Consider the following 19,628-nt stretch of genomic DNA (forward strand, 5'->3'; position numbering starts at 1 on the left):
GGTATGATTTCAATGTTTCAGGGCTTCATAGGTGGAGATGAAGCTGGCTTTTCCCAAGGCCACATTCTGGTAACATCTAATAATCCCTCCGCTGGCTATTATGACTCTGGCTTGTTTGGAAATTAGTATTTTCTTTCCTAAAATTAGAAAACCCAAACCTTTAGTACTTTCTTAGGCTTCCAAGTTTCACTTTCAAACCTTATTATCCTATTCATTAGCCTAGAAGGTTGTTGTGTGTGTTTTAACCCTCACTGGAGGACATGCTTAGAGGAAGGGAGGGAGAAAGAGAGAGGGAGAGAGAAACATTGATGTGCATCAGTTGCCTTCCATACGTGCCCCGAGCAGGGATGGAACCCGCAACCCAAGTATGTGCCCTGCAGCCTTTCAGTGCACAGGACAACCTCAACCAGCTGAGCCACTCTGGCCAGGCAGGACGTTTTAACAATTACATTTAATGACTTCTACATGACACAAGGTTCCACTGACAAACTTAACTAAACATCCACATACATGGCAAAGGGCATTGCAAGGTACTTTAAGTCTCGAATAACAACTTCCCAGTTACTAAATAATTCCTGTAAATCAAATAAATAAAACTTATTAATGTGTTGAACCGGAATTTCTCTTCAGGAATCCAATGTTGCATATAAACTAAGATTTCATCTTAAGCCACATATCTAAACCAATTAATTATATATTTTAAATTGGAGTTACAATACTATTTCTCTCATGTGTTACATTATCTAAAATATTACAGAAAAATAAAATACCGTGTGTATGGATTCCTTCTTTTTTAACTACTTTGAAGAGTAAAGTACAGTAAACTGCTTATATTAAAATGTGTACTATTTAACCAGTTTTGACATATAGACACATCCAGTGGAACCTTCGCTGTAATCAAGATAATGCACATTTCCATCATTGCTAAGAGTTTCCTGCTGTCTCTTTCCAATCCCTTCCTCCCTCCATTCCCTTCCCCAGGCAATCACTCCCTGCTTTCCATCACTGTAGATTAGTTTTCATATTCTAGGATTTTATTTAAATATAGATTCCTTTTTTCAATCTATCTTTATTGATTTCATAGTGAGTTAGGAAGAGGGGGAGAGAGAGAGATAGAAACATCAATGATGAGAAAGTCATTGATTGGCTGCCTCCTGCAAGCCCCCCACTGGGGATCTAGCCAGCAGCCCAGGCATGTGCCCTGACAGGGAATGGAACTGAGATCTCCTGGATCATAGGTCTATGTTCAACCGCTGAGCCAAGCCAACCAGGCTAAATACAAGTTCCTTTTTAACACAATTATTAATACTATGGTTTTAATTCTCTTAAGTATTTCTATACCCAATTCTGAAACTTCAAGGAAGTAAAAGATCTCCACACACACACACACACATGACAACATACACAGAACTGCAAGTATCCTCCTATGTCAACTAAGGAGAAATAATATCACCCTATATCATTTTGGTATAAGAAACATATTTCAGACTAGAGATTTTCATGGGGATGCTTCCTGGATTGGATTCTTCTTGGCAACACTGTTGGGAGCTCAGATTTTAATTTATAGTTGCTGTGTTTAGTGACTCCATAAGCTCCAGGGAAGACAGTTATGGAGCCCAGATCCTTAAGTTTCAGTTACATATTCACCTAATTCTTCTGCCTACCTGCAGAAGTTTATAAGTCCATCCTGTGACCTTTTGAATTGATATTGCCCTTCTTTGGCTCTTAATGCATATTCTGCTTAGGTCTCAAGACTGTGGACCTATCAAACACCTACAAACGTCTCATGCACTTCTCTGGCCAACAGAACTCCCATGGGGGATGCAAGGATGAGCCTGAATTCTGGGGATCTCAGCCCACTGGTTTGGGCATCACGGCTGTATAGCTTCATCTTCCTGAGCAGCAGTTAATAAGCAATGCTTTAAGCTGGACAGAAAAGCTGAGAAATGGAAATATAATGGTGTTAGAGAATTAAGGCATCAAAAATTTCAAGGGACTCCCCTCTAATGTCCAAACCACATGGAACACCTGCTGTTGGCTGTGCTCAGCTGTCTCTGACAGGTCAAGGAAGAAGCTGGAAATGTGGTGGCCTCTGGGCAGGTAACTCACTGTCAAGGTTCAGGGGGAAGGAGGGGACTTTAGCCCTTGAATACCTTTTTTACTGGGGTTTTTGTTTTGTTTTGTTTTTTGGTGTTTTTAATTAGGTTTTCCATAAAAAAAATTATTCCAGCTCCTCAGGAATGCTAAAATCGTCCCATTAGAACTGCCTGAGGCCCAGGCGGGCGTGGTTCAGCGGTTCAGCTTCGACTTAGGATCCAGGCGATCAGGGTTCGATTCCCGGTCAGGGCTCCTTCCCCAGGCGGGGCGTGCAGGAGGGAGCCGATCCATGACTCTCTCATCATTGATGCTTCTATCTCTCTCTCCCTCTCCCTTCCTCTCTCTGAAATCAATAAAGAAATGTTTTAAAAAATAAAATAAGACTTGTCTGAGAAGCACCCAGACCCCGAAATACGCCTCTCGGCGGATATTGTCCGGCTGTTGGATCTTCCCTGCGGCTCTGGGGCTCCGCCTCTGGCTCTGGAGCGCGGCGGGACGGGCGGCTGCGGACGGAACCCGCCCCCGCGAGCGCGCACCTGTGCGGTTCCGAAAGCCGCGGGGCTCGGGAGGCGCGGCGGGGAGGGGCTCGCCACGGCCCTTGAAATACGGCGCGGGCGGAGCGCACCGCTCAGCCAGGCCCGGCTGCGACCTCCGCCAACATCGCCGCGGGCCCCGCAGCATGGCCACCCCGCAGCGGTTTCCGACGCTCGTGCAGCTGGAGCAGCAGGAAGGGGCGCCCTTCCAGGTGCTCGGTAACCTCAGCAAGCGACCCTACTGGTTCCACACCGAGTACCTGAAGAGTCCGAAGGCAGTTCACCTCGAGGCGTGGCTGGTGGAAGCGATCTTCGGTGAGAAGCCGGGGCGGGGAGGCCAGTGCGGCCTCCTTCCCCACCCGCCCCCGCCCCAAGCCTCTTCTGTGGCCCTGGCCGCCACCCAGTGACCCCCCACCGCTGCCTCCCCTCCCCGTGTCGCACCCCTCGGGCCCCTGTCCCTCCTGCGCAGGCCCCGGAGGAGAGCACATTCCGCACGTCGAGTGTGTGTCGCAGACCCTGCTCCGCATTAACCAGTGGGACCCTGAAGGCCAGGCTGAGATCTTGGTGTTTGGTCAGCCTTCTTACCAAAAGGATGTGTTCAAGATGATCATGAACTTGGCCTACTATCACCGCCAGCTCCGGGCGCAAAGTACGGGCCCCGAAATACTGAGGGGCACCCTGGGTTCCTGGCGGGCGGGGGTGGGGTGCCTGATGCCTCCTGGATGTGCCCTGGCCGCCGTCTCATCCTCTTAGTTCGCCCCGAGTGGGTTTCCTCTTTGCAAGGGGTCTAGAAGGTCACGGGCCCGCACCCCGGCATCCCTTAGGGATGAGTCCTGTAGTGCAGAGAGTATGGGCCCCAGGCGCGGTCTCCTCGCACTGCTCTTCCAGGCTCAGGGAGGAGCGCTGCCCAGGACACCGAGGCCCAGCGGTCCCCCGACGCTGCTGAGGAGACCGAGGCCCAGCGGTCCCCCGACGCTACCCAGGAGGCTGCGACCCAGAGGTCCCCCGACGCTACCCAGGAGGCTGCGACCCAGCGGTCCCCCGACGCTACCCAGGAGGCTGCGACCCAGCGGTCCCCCGACGCTACCCAGGAGGCTGCGACCCAGCGGTACCCCGACGCTACCCAGGAGGCTGCGACCCAGCGGTCCCCCGACGCTACCCAGGAGGCTGCGACCCAGCGGTCCCCCGACGCTACCCAGGAGGCTGCGACCCAGAGGTCCCCCGACCCTACGCAGGAAGGGGCGACCCAGAGCCCGGTTCCCAGGTTATGAAGGCATTGGGGGCCCGGGAGCGTGAGTCAGGCAAGGTTCAAGTGAAAACCCCTGTCTCGAGCCCTGTTCTCCTAGGTCCTGCTTTTGCAGCAGAAGCTGGGAAAAGGATGGTGTGGGTTGTTCTTGGTTTCCCCTCCCCACCCCTCACGTTAAGCGTTTGCAAACCTGAATCTAAAAAGTTCTAACAAAGAACCGAATTTCCTTAATAAAGAATCGAATTTCCCTACCGTCTGTTAACTGGCAGATAGAAGGGGAGGGAGGGCCACCTTCCCCCAGCAGCCAATATCTGCTCTAGGCTGCTTTCTATCTATAAGCAGGTGAGACCTGCAGGATTTCTAGCCGCCAGAGGCCACCAGGCAGGTGCTTCCCTAGTGCTCCCTAACCTCACACACCTGGCTTTGCCCAGGAGCAGGCCTCTCCCGCTCCTCACTGGGAAACTTCCCCCAACCTGTAGAGGGGCACCCTTTGTCACTTTTTAAAATTGTATACTTGAAATAGTGTAAATGCAAGGTGTTTAACATGTTAATGTGACACATTTACATATTACCATATGATTGCCCGCTGTAGCTATAATTAGCACCTGTCAGATTTGGCTTCTGACTCCAGGTGACTTAGACACCAGGTGCCTGCTTGAAGGAAGCAAACTGCTAACAGCTGGGTGCTCAGATTAAAAAACAATCATAAGCACCAATCTTAGTGTTAGGGAAACTTTCATCTTAAAAATCCAAGGGAGCCCTGGCCAGTGTTGCTCAGTTGGTTGAACATCAGCCCATGCACCAAAAGGCTGCTGGTTCAATTCCCAGTCAGGGCACATGCCTGGGTTTCAGGCTTGATTCCCAGAGGGAGTGTGCAGGAGGCAGCCAATTGATGTTCTCTAACCTCGATGTTTCTCTCTGTCCCTCTCCCTTCTTCTCTCCCTCAAATCAATTAAAAAAAATTTTTTTTTCAAGGGAATCCAACTTTGAAGACCAGGGGAGTGGTATGTCTATCATAGACTCATTGGTTACCACTAATAGATGGTCAATCCAATTTTAAATAAGTATTTATTTTATAATAAAGATACAAAGCTGAATTTACAATAGGTTATTAACTGTTTTTAGAAGAGGCAAGAAAGGCTTAGGTACTTCTATTCAAGACTCAATTAGTGTAGACTCAAAGTTTCAATTGATGCTACAGAGTATAACAACAATTAGTATTGAACCCCTCCTCCCCCCCTTCAGTAGTACCCACATGACCAGAATGGCAGATTCTCTCCTTTACAAGAGAGATCACTGAGCAGCAGGTAGTAAGCCAATGTGAACATTTAGGAATCTGTGACTATTTCAAAACTTTCACAAAAACATACCTTATATATGCACACACACACATAGATATGTCTGAGATGATTTGGGGTAAGATACAGTAAACATCCTTGGTTGGAGGTTGGAGAGAACCAAGAAAAGGGAGGTTGAATTTTAAATAAAAGCATTTAGTTGTGATGACACATAAAATTCTTTATGCATGTATAGTGTTGATTTAAAAAACACAAGGTATTAGTCTTCTCAAAATGGTATGAACCAGTGCCACCTGAATTTTCACCTAGATCAAAGTTCCTATCTTATACACCTCCCTATCTTTCCTCTCAAATGTACTCTTATAGTTTAACTTGTACTTTTACATAATTACACATAGCTTTTTTTTTCTTCCAGCAGCTTGATTTTCCTCCTTATGAGTCCATTTTAACTTTTCCCTTACTAACTGGTTGATTAGTTTCCCAGATTTCTCAGTTACAAACTGCTGCATTGAATTTCTATTTGCATCTTTGTGTCCATGTTGGAATACCAGGTGTAGCAAAAGTAGGTTTAGAGTTGTGAGCAAGTAAAACAACTTATTCTTGTATCATTAATTTTTGTATTATTTTCCATATGAACAGCTGTAAATCTACTTTTGCCACACACATTATTTGTATGGGAGCGTTTCCTAGAAGTGGAATTGCTGGGTTAAAGAATGAGCACCTTTAAAATTGTTATACTGACAAACTGCCCTACAAAATGTCCATACCAATTTATTTTGGTTTTTTGTGTTTTGGGGGTTTTTTTGAGAGAGAGAGGAAAGGAGAGGGAGAGAAACATCAATGTGAGAGAGAATCATTGATCGGCTGCCTCCTACATGCCCCCTACTGGGGATCAAGCCCACAACCTGGGCATGTGCCCTGGCCGGGAACAGAACTGGCTAGGGCCACACCAATTTATTTTCCCACTAAATGGTTTGAAAGCTATTTTCTGTACTTATGCAAACTCAAAGTTACCAATCTATTTTGTCCACACGTGTCATTTTCAAAAATTTTTTTTCATTATCTACCCCACTATTTTAACCACGTAGCTTTATAGAAGGGCAAGCCTACTCCCACAGTTCAAATTGGCAGTCTTGGTTATATTTTTTCCAGATGAAACAACTTGTTAAAATGCATAGAAAAATGAGGAAAAAGGTATAGATGGCTTCCAAAAATATTGGTTTTGTTAAAGTACACTACAGTGTTCCTTCTAGTCTTTAAATGACATGTACATTACATATGCATGGAAGCATGTATTTTACCAGTTAAAAGGTGGTAAATTAGATGGAACGACTCTGGTAACTGAGGCCCAAGGCAGTCAATGGAAGGTCATCAAAGAACAAGGGCAAAACCTACAGGAGTCTAGAAACTGATTCTTTTTTGTACACTTTTGCAGGTAAAATAATTGATAGCTAGTGAAGTCAGAATAGGTTTTGATTAGGCTGACTAGAGACACAAAAAAGTTCCTTGTTGACAGAATCTGTAGAAAAATTGAGTTTCGCTATTGGAGCACACACAAGTCTGTCTCAAGGTTTTCCTTCAGCTCCATTTTAAGCCAGGTTGGCACTGGATTTCCCCCTCATCAGAATTTCTCAACTCCACACTTTTGATCAAAACAAGGCCCTTTAAAATATGACTAAGAGTGGGACAAAAAACAACAAAAAACCATGTGCCTCCTGGTGTGATGCACTGAGGACACAATATGATTTATCTAGTATTTTTGCCAAAAAATATATAACCTAGATCTAACCATGAGGAAACACCAGAAACACAAGTAGGACTGTAAATGGAAATTAAAAACTGCAGACAGTCTGAGAATAGTGAATCATGCAGTTTGGGGCTGGGTAAATAGGTTGGCAGAAAACAGTTTAGTGTGGACAGTGTCTTTAGACAGTACAGTTTCAGTTATTTATGGAGCCTGGAAAAATCTCGAGGATTTAGCTGTGGAACATGTGACAGGCTATCTGTTATATCTGCCTCTGTACTTCTTGTTCACACCTCAAATTTAGTTAATAGACAGCTGCACTATTTACCTTCACTAGAATTTTTCACCAGACACCTAGGAAAACTTTGTTTTACAGTCTTCCTAAGTCCTTCTGAAGCACCTATATAATCAGGGGTATTTTTGTTTTTTAAATCCTCGCCCTAGGATCTGTTTTTATTGATTTGAGAGAGAGGAAGGGAAAGAGAAACAATAACAGACTGGGTGGCTTAAACATTTATTTTTCTCAAAGTTCTAGAGGCTAGAAGTCCAAGATCAAGGAGTTACCAGGTTTGGTTTCTTCTGAGGCCTTTCTCAGCTTGTAGATGGCTGCCTTCGTGCTGTGTCTTCACACAGTATTTCCTCTGTGCTCCACCCATCTGTGTCCATATTTCCTCTTATAAAGACATCAGTCATATTGGAAAAAGGCCCACCCATAGAAACTCATTTTACCTTAATTACCTCTTTAAAGGCCCTATCTCCAAATACATTCATATTCTGAGGTAATAGAGGTAAGTGCAGGATCATTTAGTAATTTAGTTGTGAATAATCTGGGGAAAATTGGAATAAATTTTAAGCATAACCCTCTTTCTCCAAACAGCCCAAAATGTTCAATGGTTTTGAGAAATCCCACTAGGAAAGCCTGAAGGAATATTTATTAGATTTCTACAGAATAGCCTGGCCAGTGAGGCTGATTGGAGCATTGTCCCGTACACACCAGAAGTTGGTAGGTTTGATTATCAGTCAGGGCACATGCCCAGGTTTCAGGTTCAATCCCCAGTCAGGACTCATTTGGGAGGCAACTCATATTCTCTCACATCAATGTTTCTCTCTCTTCCTCTCTCTCAAATCATTAATACAAAAAATTCTACAGAATAAGAGAAAGCAGAAGTTACTAACCTTAAAAAGATGAGGGGAAATCGCACAGAAGACAATTGGTTTAACTACATACAATAATTTTTCACATGCAAAAAATATTTGAGAAGCAAAGGAGTAGAAAGTATAATCCAAAAATGAGAAGCGAAGTAGGAACATGATCATTATCACTTGTAATCAAAGAAGCATATTTTTAAATATATATATATATATATCTTTCCTGATTTCAGAGAGGAAAGGAGAGGGAGAAACATCAATGATGAGTCATTGATCAACTGCCTCCTGCACGTCCCCGACTGCAGATCGAGCCCGAAACCCGGGCATGTACCCTGACCGGGAATCGAACCCCGATTGCCTGGATCCTAGGTCAACACTCAACCACTGAGCCACACCCGGCCGGGCAAAGAAGTGTATTTTAAAAGATATGTGAGTGTATTTAAAAGCCTTTGCAAACAGCTAAAATACTTTACTGCTAAGGGGTGAAGAACGTGCATGAGTTAAATCAACTTGAACTTTGTGCCTGAAGCCACCAGAGCTCTTGGCAAACTCTCCCCACAAGAAATCTGCTTCCTGAAAGTGGAACCGGCAAGGGGCTAGGGCTGTTTTGCACAAGTTGGTCATAGCTATTTAATGGAAAAACAAATCAGCTGGTTCAGGACACCTGGGCAGGCCTCAGGGGAAAAGGAGACACCTAGCCTGGTGACAGAACACCTTCTGTGGGACAAACTGCCCAGGATCCCAGCTCTTCTCTTGTGAAATCCCAGCACCAGCAGAATGAATGCTGATGGCCTCAGCTTTCCTGTGCAGAGGGAGGCTCCACTCAAGAAAACTCACACTTGGTGCTACTCAGGAGGCAAACCAGCAGCTTCCAAGTGAGAGCCTCAAAGGAGAATCATTGATTGGAATTACCTAGGAGCTTCTTAGTAATGCAAATTCATGGTCCCAGTGTACTGAATCAGAATCACTTGAGGAGCATTAAACCGTTTTAGGAAGCTCTTAAGGTGATTGTACACACAATGATACAAAAAACCCAAAGCATATTGACCCTACATCTCTGCCTCTGGTGCATGAAGGCCTGACTCTGACCTTATGATTCATAAGAATCATAAAAGAGCTAGGAAAACAAAAGTAAAACCACTATCGGCCCTTTTACCTACCCCGTACATTAAGACATGCATGAACAGTCAATCTTTTGTAAATTTGCTTAATTTTAAGTGAGCAAAGATCTTTATGCCATTGGACAAAAACAAAATTCATTTCTTTACTAGAACAGCACTCACATTTGCATCAAAAATAATCAAACCACTATCCATCAAGTAAAAGGAAGAAAGAATGCTGAGGTTTAAGGATACCTTGCTTCTTTGAACTTTAGTAGCAGAAGCAGGTTGGCTCTCATGATGCTCCTGACAATATTACGCAACAGGAGGCTGGGGAGTCTGGGGACCTGATGCACGGGCCTTCAAGAACTCCTCAAGTTGTTTCATCTTCTCCTCTGGATAAGCAAAAATGTTCACTGTTTCAAATCACTCCCTGGTTGCAGGATAAGGGGGGGAGGGGTATGCTGGCAACACCATTTCTCAGGGTGGAGATTCTGAACTTGGGATCTAGAAATAGTGGTGTAACCAAACTGAGGCTGGCATGGGCAGTGATGGTCCTGAATGCGCCAGATCTCAGCTTACTCCCCCAAGGCCCTACTTGGACGCCTCACAAAAGGATGTCCAGGGGCAGCCTGCAGCATACTGGACTTGGGAAACTGCAAAGAGTATTGGGAAGGTAAGAGGCTGGAAGGAAGCCAGGCAGGGCCAGGTGGTTCACCCGTGGCTCCCTCCACATGCAGGTTTCGAAGACCCTCACCTCGGGCACGATGTTCCCGGTGCCTTGATGCCAGGCTCAGGAGCACGTTTTTTACCCTGTTTTGTACACGGGGCTGTCCGAAGATAGTGACTTCGACGACGTTCTCGGTGCTGACTGTGTCCACCCTCAGCAGGACCTGGTTCATCCACTCTAGTTCTGGAATTACGCCTCTGTCTGGGCCTACACAGGAAAAGAGAGTCTGAGGGGCGGCGTGGTGGACGGGCAGGAGGAGCCAGGTTTGAAGGCCATGCCGTCGGGGGAGGGAAGAGCGGCAGCGGGCATCCTGGAGCCCCCCGCGGCCCGGGAGCCGGGGAGACTGCAGCGAGCTGCCCTGCAGGGCCTCTCTCAGGCTGCAGGGGCCCCGGCCACCCGCACACCCGGGGTCGCTCACCAAAGACCAAGTCAGCCAGCCAGGCCTCCAGGTAAAACACCAAGGGGTCTCTCAGCTCCTGCACAGGAAACCACCAGGGCCGGGTGCGAAGCCGCGGCAGTGGGAGCGGCGTCCTCAGCAGCGCGTCCAGGGGCGGGGCGGGCGTCCAGGGGCCCCCCGGGGCCGCAGCACCTGGCTGGTCCACCATGCTGGGCCCGCCGCCCGCGCGCGACCGAGTGGCTCTCGCTGAGCTCCAGGGAGGCGCGAAGCCAGCGCCCCCTTTTAGGGTTCCCCGCAGCCCCGCCCCTTCCAGTGTTACCCCCACCCCCAGCCCAATTGACCTTGGGCGCCCTGGCCTGCAGGAGGCTCCTGCTCTGCATCAACCCCCAGGCCTTCCTTTTCCACCTTGAATTAGTATTTATTTGGCTCCAGCTGGGTCCCGGGGGTGCTCCGTGGTCATCTCCACCAAGGAAGGTATCACTCGGCCTCTAAGGCTCCTGCCCCTCGCATAGCTGAGTAACAGTGTGGTTTGAATTGGCGACGCTGTTGACTGGGAATCACTTTCAGTGCCTAGATTGTTACCTTCCAGAGCTAGATAGGTAGGTAGGTACATCAGGCCGAGGGCAGGCTCGTGGAATCTACATTTTTCTCTCTTCTGCTTCCTGTTACCTTCTGACTCTCAGGCTAGTTACTACCTCTAAATCATTCAAGCAAGTGTTTCGTATTTTAAAATATAAAAGGTGTTCCTTATAGAAAACATAGCAAGTGTAGACAAATCCAGTTTATTTCCAAAATACTAAGACAATTCATGTTGATGCACATTTCTTCCCAATGTTCTTAATCTTAGTTAGATATTTAAGTTATGAAAGATTTCACGCACTCAAAAAATTATGTAACAAAAACCGATGAACAACGCCCACAATATGCTAACATTTCCCCACGTTTGCCTCACTTCTCGCCTCTTTAAAATAGATATCGCTAAAACATCTTTCCTGTTCCTCCCCACAGGAAATCATTGTCCTGAAGCTGGTCTATATCATTTCAGGTATGTTCTTATACTTTTTCTAGTGCATTTCTAAATATAGTGTTTGATAGTTGTTTTAGAATAGATAGCATCTGCTGTACAAACTGTTTTGTTCTTACAACTAGCTATGTGTTGTTTTTAAAATCATTTTAATGGAAAATTTTGATCATTTATATAAAGGAGATAGTATTAATTTAATGAATTCCCTCTTCCACATCATCTAGGCATCAACAGTTACCAACAGATAATCTGTATAAGAGAAGATATTTAATCTAACTTTAGTGGGTATTTTTACTTCTTCAATTTAATTTTAAAAAATCAACATAATAGCCCTGGCCAGTGAGGCTCAGTGGTTGAGCATCCTTCCATGCACCAAGAGGTCACTGGTTGGATTTCCCTTCAGGGCACATGTCAGGGCTTTGGACTGGATCCCCAGTAGGGGTTGTGCAGGAAGTAACCAATTGATGTTTCTCTCTCTCTCTCTCTTTCTCTCTCTCTCTCTCTCTCCCCGCTCTCTCCCCTTCCTATCTCTCAAATCAATAATAACATATTTTAAAAATAAATAAAAATAAAAATCAACATACTAGTGCATGCACATTGTAAAAACAAGTCTTGAGGATATAAATATGTGAAAATTTTTTCTTTAATGTATTCTTCAGTCTCTTACTAATCATTTCTCAATTGCATGTATTTTGAATGTCTTCTAGTTTATATTGTCTTTTCAGTTTCTTTTTTTATCTTCATGCAAGGATACTTTTCCCATTGTTTTTCAGAGTAAGTGGAAGGGAAGACAGAAAATGAGAGCAAGAGGAGAGAGAGAGACAGGAGAGAAACATGGGTGTACATCAATTGGTTGCCTCCTGCATGTGACCCAAACAGGGTCAGGAATCGAGACTGCAACTCAGGTACATACCCTTGGCTGGAATCGAACCAGAACCCTTCAGTCCACTGTCTGGTACTCTAAACACTGAGCCAAACTGGCTAGGGCTTTTCAGTTTCTTTAAGGTGTCTTTTGGTGAATAAAATTTTTAATTTTAATATAGTCAAATTCATCAATCTTTATAGTGTCTTGCTTGAGAAATCCTTTCCTGCCTTGAGGTCTAAAAATACTCACTGTACTTTCTACTAAGAATGCTGAAGTTTCTATCTTAACATTTAAATTCTTGTACCATCTGGGGTTAATTTTTTAAATTGGGCATCATCTTTTTATAAATTGATAATTTTTTGCTTGGGCCATTCTCTTGTGAATGCATTCAACCTGAGGCCACTTCATATTATCTTTTAAATTTTTCAGGCTCCTACACATAGCATGAGTCAGACACAGGCTGGTTTGTAGTAATTAATTATTAGGTCAGGACATACTTGAGAAGGGCAAAATCAAAACAGCTTCCTTGCCATTCCCATCTGGATGGCTAAGTTTATTTCTGATTTAGTTTTACTTTGGAAGTATAATCAGTTGGGGTCCTAGTTTTTATGCATAGACCCCATATTAAGTTTCTTACAATTGGCAAGCCTTGAATTTTATTTGCTGACCCATTACCAGCTTCAAAGCAGAATTGCAGGTTCTTAGAAGTTCGCAGAATCTGCCAAGATGAATCAGTTTTCTTTTCTTTTTTTTCTGGGTTGTTGTTTTTTCCCCCAGAGAGAGGAAGGGAGAGGGGGAGAAAGATAGAAACATCCACGATGAGAGAGAGTCATTAATAGGCTGCCTCCTGCAGGCCTCCTACTGGAGATTGAGCCAGCAGCCCCAGGCCAGGAACTGAACCTTGACCTCCTGGTTCATACGTCAATGCTCAACCATTGAGCCATGCCAGCCGAGCAAGGTGAATTAGTTTTGTCACTGTTACCTCCAAGGCTTCCTAATTTGGCTCTGATGGGTTGGGGCTGGGCATGGTTCTAATGCTGGTTCCAACAATTTCTAGATATGTGACTGAATGCAAGTTATTAAAACTCTTTTACGAAGAAGACTTCCAATGGATCATGTGCTTTCATTTTCTTTTTTAGCCCTAGAGGAACCAGTCTGAGGGGCTTTGGGTTCGGACAATAAAGTATGTGAGTGAATTGGTTTTGTAATTTCTCATTGAGAAGCTTTGTTCTTCATTATTTCACTTCTTGTAATCTTCAATGCTTAGGATGAAATCTCTATACAATGAAAAATGTAACAAAGCATAATGAAAACACAACCCAATTTTTGTACCAAATGATAACATCAAAATGTATGTCACAGATAGAAAAAAAAGTGGTTAAAATGAGGAAAGTAAACTTATAAGGAGATATTTAACAAATCACTGTCAAAGGGTCCTTGAGACTTTGGTTCCTGGTCATGTTCCATCTTTGCAGTTTTTTTAGGATTATGTTGTTGGTAGGTGACACATAATCTGAAAATAACTTCAGCTGTCTTTTTAACGTTTCCCCATCAATGTTGACTTAGGATAATAACCTATTTGTCTATTTCATGATAGATAGTTTTATGAATAAATTTAGCTAATATCTACTTAAAATCATCTGGAGCCACCAGGTGGCCATACTGAGAGTTACTAAGATTGAGTGAAGGATACAACCAAATTTTTTCCATTCCTCCTTTTCAAAATCAGGGACTAAATGTTGATATTTTATAATGTCTTCTTTGAATCCCTCCAGAAATTTATCTTTTGAAGACTTCGATAAGATCATAGTGGCTTGTTTGGCAAAATGACCTGCCAGAGTGTTTCCTTCAACTTCTGTATTGTCTTTTTACATAGGCCTCAACCTTTATAATAGTCCCCTCTCTAGGAAGTAGGCGTGAGTATAAAAGTTCCCCACCTTGAAATTACCTCTTTTCCTAACCATGCATTTAATAGGATTCATGTGTTTTCTTATTTAGCTGGAAGAGGGGGATCTCCAGAGTCCTTTAGACCCGGGAAGAGAAAACAGTGGTGTAGCTGAATGATGACTCTTTCTGTTTGTTTTTTAAAAAATATATCTTTATTGATTTCAAAGAGAGGAAGAGATAGAAATATCAATGATGAGAGAATCGCCATTGATTAGCTCCCTCCTGCACGCCCTGCACTGGGAATCGAGCCTCGATCTCCTGGATCCTAGGTCGATGCTCAACTGCTGAGCCACGCCTGGCCGGGCTGACTGATGATTCTTTAAACCCACCTCCACTGCCTTTTCAGACATGGAAACTGGCTGTTAATGGGCCATTCTCCAGTATCCTAGCCTCTTCTCCCATCTTTCCAAGTGAAGGCTGAGGGAAGTCATTTTGGATTTTGAGAAGGTAGATTCTTGTGCAACATCCAAGGAGATATGAGAGGATTTTGTTTTCATTCTCCAATATAAACCATTTCATCTGACAGTCCTTACATTCTGTGTTATGGGACTGTGGGGATTTCCTCATAGATTATTCTAGGTTAATTAACTTTGATTTCCAGGAAAACTTTGATATAATATTTATGTTTGGAATTTCATGCTTTAAATCTTTGGTAACACCCATCTTGGTCTGATGTGTCCTCTGCCCAGAGACATAAGATAAAATTCACAGCTTCTCAGCACATTAGCAAGTTAAACCTGTGGCCAGGTATACTTACTTCTGGGTCTCTCCAGTTGAACAGCATGTGTTTCCTTCTGCCCTCCCTCAAACTTCAAAGGCTGATGCAGCAGATAAAAGACATATGAACATTGTATAACACAGGACTCATGTAGTATGGTCCTTTGATCCTGCCTGCAGTCTAAACTGTGTGTTAATCTATCCCATCTCTCTTTTCACTTGCTTCTCACTGAATGTTTGAAATTGATTCAATAACTTGTGTGATTTGGTCTGTCCTGTGACCTCTGGGACATCCTGCCTTGTAGTGTACTTGGAGCCACCACTGCATTGGGGTAATCTGCCACTGTGATGTCTAGCAATGTTAAGGTGGTGCAATTAAAAGGCATCCCAACTAAATGATAAGAATGATCTTTCCAAATCAAAGAATATCCAAAAAGGAGCACTCCAACCCAGGAGGACTACTAAAAACTGACTCATGGTATACAAAAAAGATTAGGAAATAATATTCAAGATGTACATTGCTATGTGTGTTTATTGTATTAATAATTCTTCCATGCAAAGAACAAGAGAAACAAATGAGGTTAATGAAACTATAGATAGCAAGTCACTTGTGAGACATGTTAGACACAAAGTAAATAGAGTTCATATGTCCTAAACATAGGAGATAAAGGCAAGTTACAACTATGGCAAGGAGGACTTGCCCCTGTGTCTCTCCAACAGAGTAAGTGTGTGTTGGCTTCAGCCAGACTGCTCAGCCCCCATGCTCACTCTCAACACTGGCCTTGTAATCACACCAGCAGATGGAAAGGCTGATGAGGCCGAGAGGCAGAACCTAGGCTCACTGAGTAACAGAACATTTGCTGGTATGATCCTTCCACCCCACTTGCACTTATCATAAGTATATTAATCTACCCCCATCTCTCCACACACATGTGTTTCTCACTGTATGTTTTAAGTTGATTCAATGAAGTATTTGATTTGAGCATTTTAATTTGGTCTGTAGCCTGTTCTGTGACCTCATGATGGCCTGCCTGGTAATGTTCTCAACGCTACCAATGAATAAAATTAATTTCCTTTCACATCATGAAAGTACATATGAAACTGAGTGAAAGGAAGAAGAAAGCCATGAAAGAAAACTAGCACCCATTTTCATCTAGTAGTGTTCACTGAGATATACTACATTCTGGGCCTTAAAATATACTTTAACAGGTGAGGAAGAGAGACAGATTTATAAACCCCAGAGCAAGGTTCAGCCTACCCAAGCCCCCTGCTGTGCACAGAACCTGGATGAAGACACCATCACCCTGTCTGACCAGGAGGCAAAACCTTCAACTGAGGAGCTGAAGGATAAGAAGGAAGAATAATACTTTAAACTTAACATCACTGGACAGGATAGCAGTGAGACTGACTTCAAAGTGAAAATAATGGCACATCTCAAGAAACTCCAAGAATCATACTGTGAAGGACTGGGAGTTTCAATGACTTCACTCAGGTTTCTTTTTGAAGGTCAGAGAATTGCTGATAATCACACTCCAAAAAAACTGGGAATGGAAAAAGGAGATGTGATTGAAGTTTATCAGGAACACATAGGTGGTCATTAAAAGGTTTAGATATTCTTTTTATTTTTTTTCTCTTCAATTCTTTTTTATTAAAAAAAAAAAAAAAATAGTTCTTTTGGGCGTACTCCCAGGAGCATGCCCATACCTTTCCCTTTTCCCCTCTTCTTCCTCCACAGGCACACATCTCCTAAACTCTAAGGGTCTCCATGAGACTTGTAACCAGGGGAGCAATGGGCAGTGGCAGCTCGAGCTGGTGAACCTGTCTCCAATGCCCCCTTTTCTCTGACTTTCTAGAGAGCCTAAGCAGCCTAGCCTAGTTTCTCCTGTTGCTTCTTCTATCCTAAACCCTTCCTTGTGGCAGTGTCCCCAGCTTTAAAAAACATACTCTCAAAATGAAAAAATAAAATAAAAAGTTCTTTTGCAATGTGGTGTTCAAAATAGAATTGAAAACTGGCACCCTTATCTCTTTAAAAGACCTCGTAATTTGAATTCTAGTGCCTATTATTCATTGTTTGTTTTCATTGTGCTGATTTTTGGTGATCAAACCTCAGCCCCCTTCATATTGCCCTCTCCTTTTAAAATATTACATGTGTGCACAGGGAGGCCACCTTTTTCAGGACTGCATTTTCAGGCTTGGGATAAATAAGGTTGACCAATGCAAGTGTTTATAATAAATCTTTAATTGGCCCTGAAGTTCTAGCATGTGATCACTTCACTCCTGGACTATGACTTTCAGTGAGAGATGGAAGTTTTTCAGAGAACTGAACTGTGTAAAAATGACTTTCCCTTAACTTGAAACTACTTTTAAATCTGAGGGTCTGGACCAAAAGAAGAGGAATATCAGATTGGAGTCAAGATGACAGAAAAAATGAGAGTAAAGACTAACTCCAAAGATGGCTTCACTGAAGAGAAAGCCTTTGAAGAGTAAAGAAATATCTTGTCAGGAGATCCCAGAAAGGTTTTAATTTTCAATAGCAGTTAATAAAGTTATTCATGCAGAAGTGTATACAACAGAACATTGCTCTTTTTATTTGTACTTCTTGGCCTGGGATATGGGTCTTATTTATTTTAATCCTCACCTGCGGGTATTTTTTCCATTGCTTTTCAGAGAGAGTGGAAAGGAGAGAGAGAGAGGCAGAGAAACATCAGTGTGAGCCTGCTGGGATTGAGCTTGGAACTGATGTACGTGCCCTTCACCCAAATTGAACCTGGGACCCCTCAGTCTGCAGGCTGATGCTCTAACCGCTGAGCCAAACCAGCTGGGGCTGGGATATGGGTTTTACATGGACATTGTCTTTACCAGCTTCATTAAAGTAAAGAAAACATTTGTCAAAACTGTTTTTTAAAAAACAAAACAAAACACCTTAATGCCCTAGCCAAGTTCTATTCCGGCCAAGGGCACGTACCTCAGTTGCAAGCTCAGTCCCAGCCCCAGGAGAGTGCAGGAGGCAACCAATTGATGTGTCTCTCTTACATCGATTTTTTTTCTCTCTCTCTCCCTTTCACTCTCTCTGAAAAGCAATGGAAAAAAATATCCTCCGGTGAAGAAAAACAAACAAACAAACAAACAAAAACACCTTAACAAACTTAAAAGAATAGAGATCATACAATGGCTATTGTTAAAATTTATGACAGAGACCTTAACCTGGACAGAAATCTGTAGGACCTGTGGGAGGGGCTATTACACTCAATGCCAAGAAATCTATGTTTACAACATAGCTGTATAGTCATAACAGCCCCTCCCCTTAACTTCCTCTTCCATTCTATAAAGTACTTCTTTTATGTTTCTCCAATTCAGTTTGTGCATGTGGCTCACCATGACTGCACTGGATTGAAATCCTTTCTTTTTCATGAATAAATCCTTTTGGTGACAGAATACTTAGTTGATTTTGTTTTATGGTTGACAGTGTTCTCAGAACACAATGGAATTGAACTAGCAATCACCAGAAGGATAGCTGAAAAATTCCCAAATATTTGGAGGTTAAACAACATATTTCTGAAAATGCATGGGTCAAAGAAGAAATCTCAAGACAAATTATAAAATTTAGTTTGAACTAAATGGAAATTAAAATACAACTTAAAATTTGTGGGATGTGCCCTGGCTGGATGGCTCAATTGGTTGGAACGTCATCCTTTGCACCAAAAAGGCTGTGGGTTGGATTCCTGGTCAGGGCACACACATAGGTTGCAGATTCAATCCCTGGTCGGGGCGTGTATGGGAGGTGATGGATAGATGTTCCTCTGTCATATCATGTTTCTCTCTCTCCCTTCCTCTCTCTCTCAAATCAATAAATATAACCTCAGGTGAAGATTTTAGAAAGAAAGAAAAGAAAAAATCTGTGGGATGCAGTAAAAACAGTGCTTAGAGGGAAATGTATAGCATTGAATGAATACATTAGAAAAGAAGAAAGATTTAAAATCAGTCATCTGTGTTTCCACCTTAGGAAACTAGAAAAAGAAGAGCAAATTAAATCCAAAGTAAGCAGGAGAAAAGAAATAATAAAACTTAGAGAAGAAATCAATGAAATTGAAAACAGGAAGTCAATAAGAGAAAAATCAATGAAACCAGAGCTGGGTCTTTGGGGGGGAAAAAGTGAAATCGATAAACCTCTAGCCAAGCTAACTAAGAAAAAAGCGGGAAGATACAAATTACTAATATCAGAAATGAAAGAGGGGACATCACTACAGAACCCATGGACTTTTAAAAGATAATAAAGGAACACTATGCCCACAAATTTGTTAGTTTAGGTGAAATGGACCAATTCCTTGAAAGACATAATCCGCCAAAACTAACACAAAAAGAAATAGACAAACTGAGTATGTCTATATTTATTAAAGAAATTGAGTCAATAATTAATAACTTTGCAAAAAGAAAGTACCAGGCCTAGATGTGTTCACTGGTGAATTCTGACAAACACTTAAGAACTTACACCAATTTTCTACAGTATCTTCCAAGAAATAGAAACAGAGGGAAAACTTCCTAACTCATTCTATGAGTCCAGCATTGCACTAATACCAAACCAGATTAAGTTATTGCAAGAAAACCATAAACTATTTCTCATGAACATAGATGCAAAATACTCAATAAAATATTTGCAAATCTAATCTAACAAAATTCCTTTGTAGCCCTGGCCCCTGTGGCTCACTTGGTTGCTGGTTTGATTCCCTGAACATGCTGGGGTCTTGGGCTGGGTCCCCTGTAGAGGGTGTTCAGGAGGCAGC

The 19,628-nt window shown here is 43.1% G+C and overlaps 2 protein-coding genes and 1 pseudogene across 2 annotated transcripts; 2 read left to right on the forward strand and 1 right to left on the reverse strand.

Moving 5' to 3' along the window:
• Positions 1 to 2,776: 2,776 nt before the first annotated feature.
• Positions 2,777 to 3,901, forward strand: KHDC3L (KH domain containing 3 like, subcortical maternal complex member). The gene is made up of 3 exons (XM_087817248.1): positions 2,777 to 2,945; positions 3,100 to 3,279; positions 3,519 to 3,901. Exons 1-3 carry the CDS (start codon positions 2,777 to 2,779, stop codon positions 3,899 to 3,901), a joined length of 732 nt encoding a protein of 243 aa, XP_087673374.1.
• Positions 3,902 to 9,482: 5,581 nt separating this feature from the next.
• OOEP (oocyte expressed protein) lies at positions 9,483 to 10,502 on the reverse strand. The gene is made up of 3 exons (XM_016205735.1): positions 10,316 to 10,502; positions 9,925 to 10,104; positions 9,483 to 9,562 (listed from the first exon to the last, which is right to left on the reverse strand). Exons 1-3 carry the CDS (start codon positions 10,500 to 10,502, stop codon positions 9,483 to 9,485), a joined length of 447 nt encoding a protein of 148 aa, XP_016061221.1.
• A 5,105-nt stretch (positions 10,503 to 15,607) lies between these two features.
• On the forward strand, positions 15,608 to 16,448 carry LOC107531609 (small ubiquitin-related modifier 1 pseudogene; annotated as a pseudogene).
• The last annotated feature ends 3,180 nt before the right edge of the window (positions 16,449 to 19,628 follow it).

This window comes from Miniopterus natalensis, chromosome 5 (assembly GCF_054644295.1).
Source record: "Miniopterus natalensis isolate mMinNat1 chromosome 5, mMinNat1.hap1, whole genome shotgun sequence".
Classification (NCBI taxonomy): domain Eukaryota; kingdom Metazoa; phylum Chordata; class Mammalia; order Chiroptera; family Miniopteridae; genus Miniopterus; species Miniopterus natalensis.

What these genes read in the sequence shown, in the direction of transcription:
- KHDC3L (XM_087817248.1), top strand. Translation starts at nt 2,777, where the DNA reads ATGGCCACCCCGCAGCGGTTTCCGACGCTCGTGCAGCTGGAGCAGCAG. An exon ending in GCTGGTGGAAGCGATCTTCG is followed by an intron (nt 2,946 to 3,099) that starts GTGAGAAGCCGG and finishes CCTCCTGCGCAG; the next exon opens with GCCCCGGAGGAGAGCACATT. An exon ending in CCGCCAGCTCCGGGCGCAAA is followed by an intron (nt 3,280 to 3,518) that starts GTACGGGCCCCG and finishes CTGCTCTTCCAG; the next exon opens with GCTCAGGGAGGAGCGCTGCC.
- OOEP (XM_016205735.1), bottom strand. Translation starts at nt 10,502, where the DNA reads ATGGTGGACCAGCCAGGTGCTGCGGCCCCGGGGGGCCCCTGGACGCCC. An exon ending in GCTGGCTGACTTGGTCTTTG is followed by an intron (nt 10,105 to 10,315) that starts GTGAGCGACCCC and finishes TTTCCTGTGTAG; the next exon opens with GCCCAGACAGAGGCGTAATT. An exon ending in CCGGGAACATCGTGCCCGAG is followed by an intron (nt 9,563 to 9,924) that starts GTGAGGGTCTTC and finishes TTGCTTATCCAG; the next exon opens with AGGAGAAGATGAAACAACTT.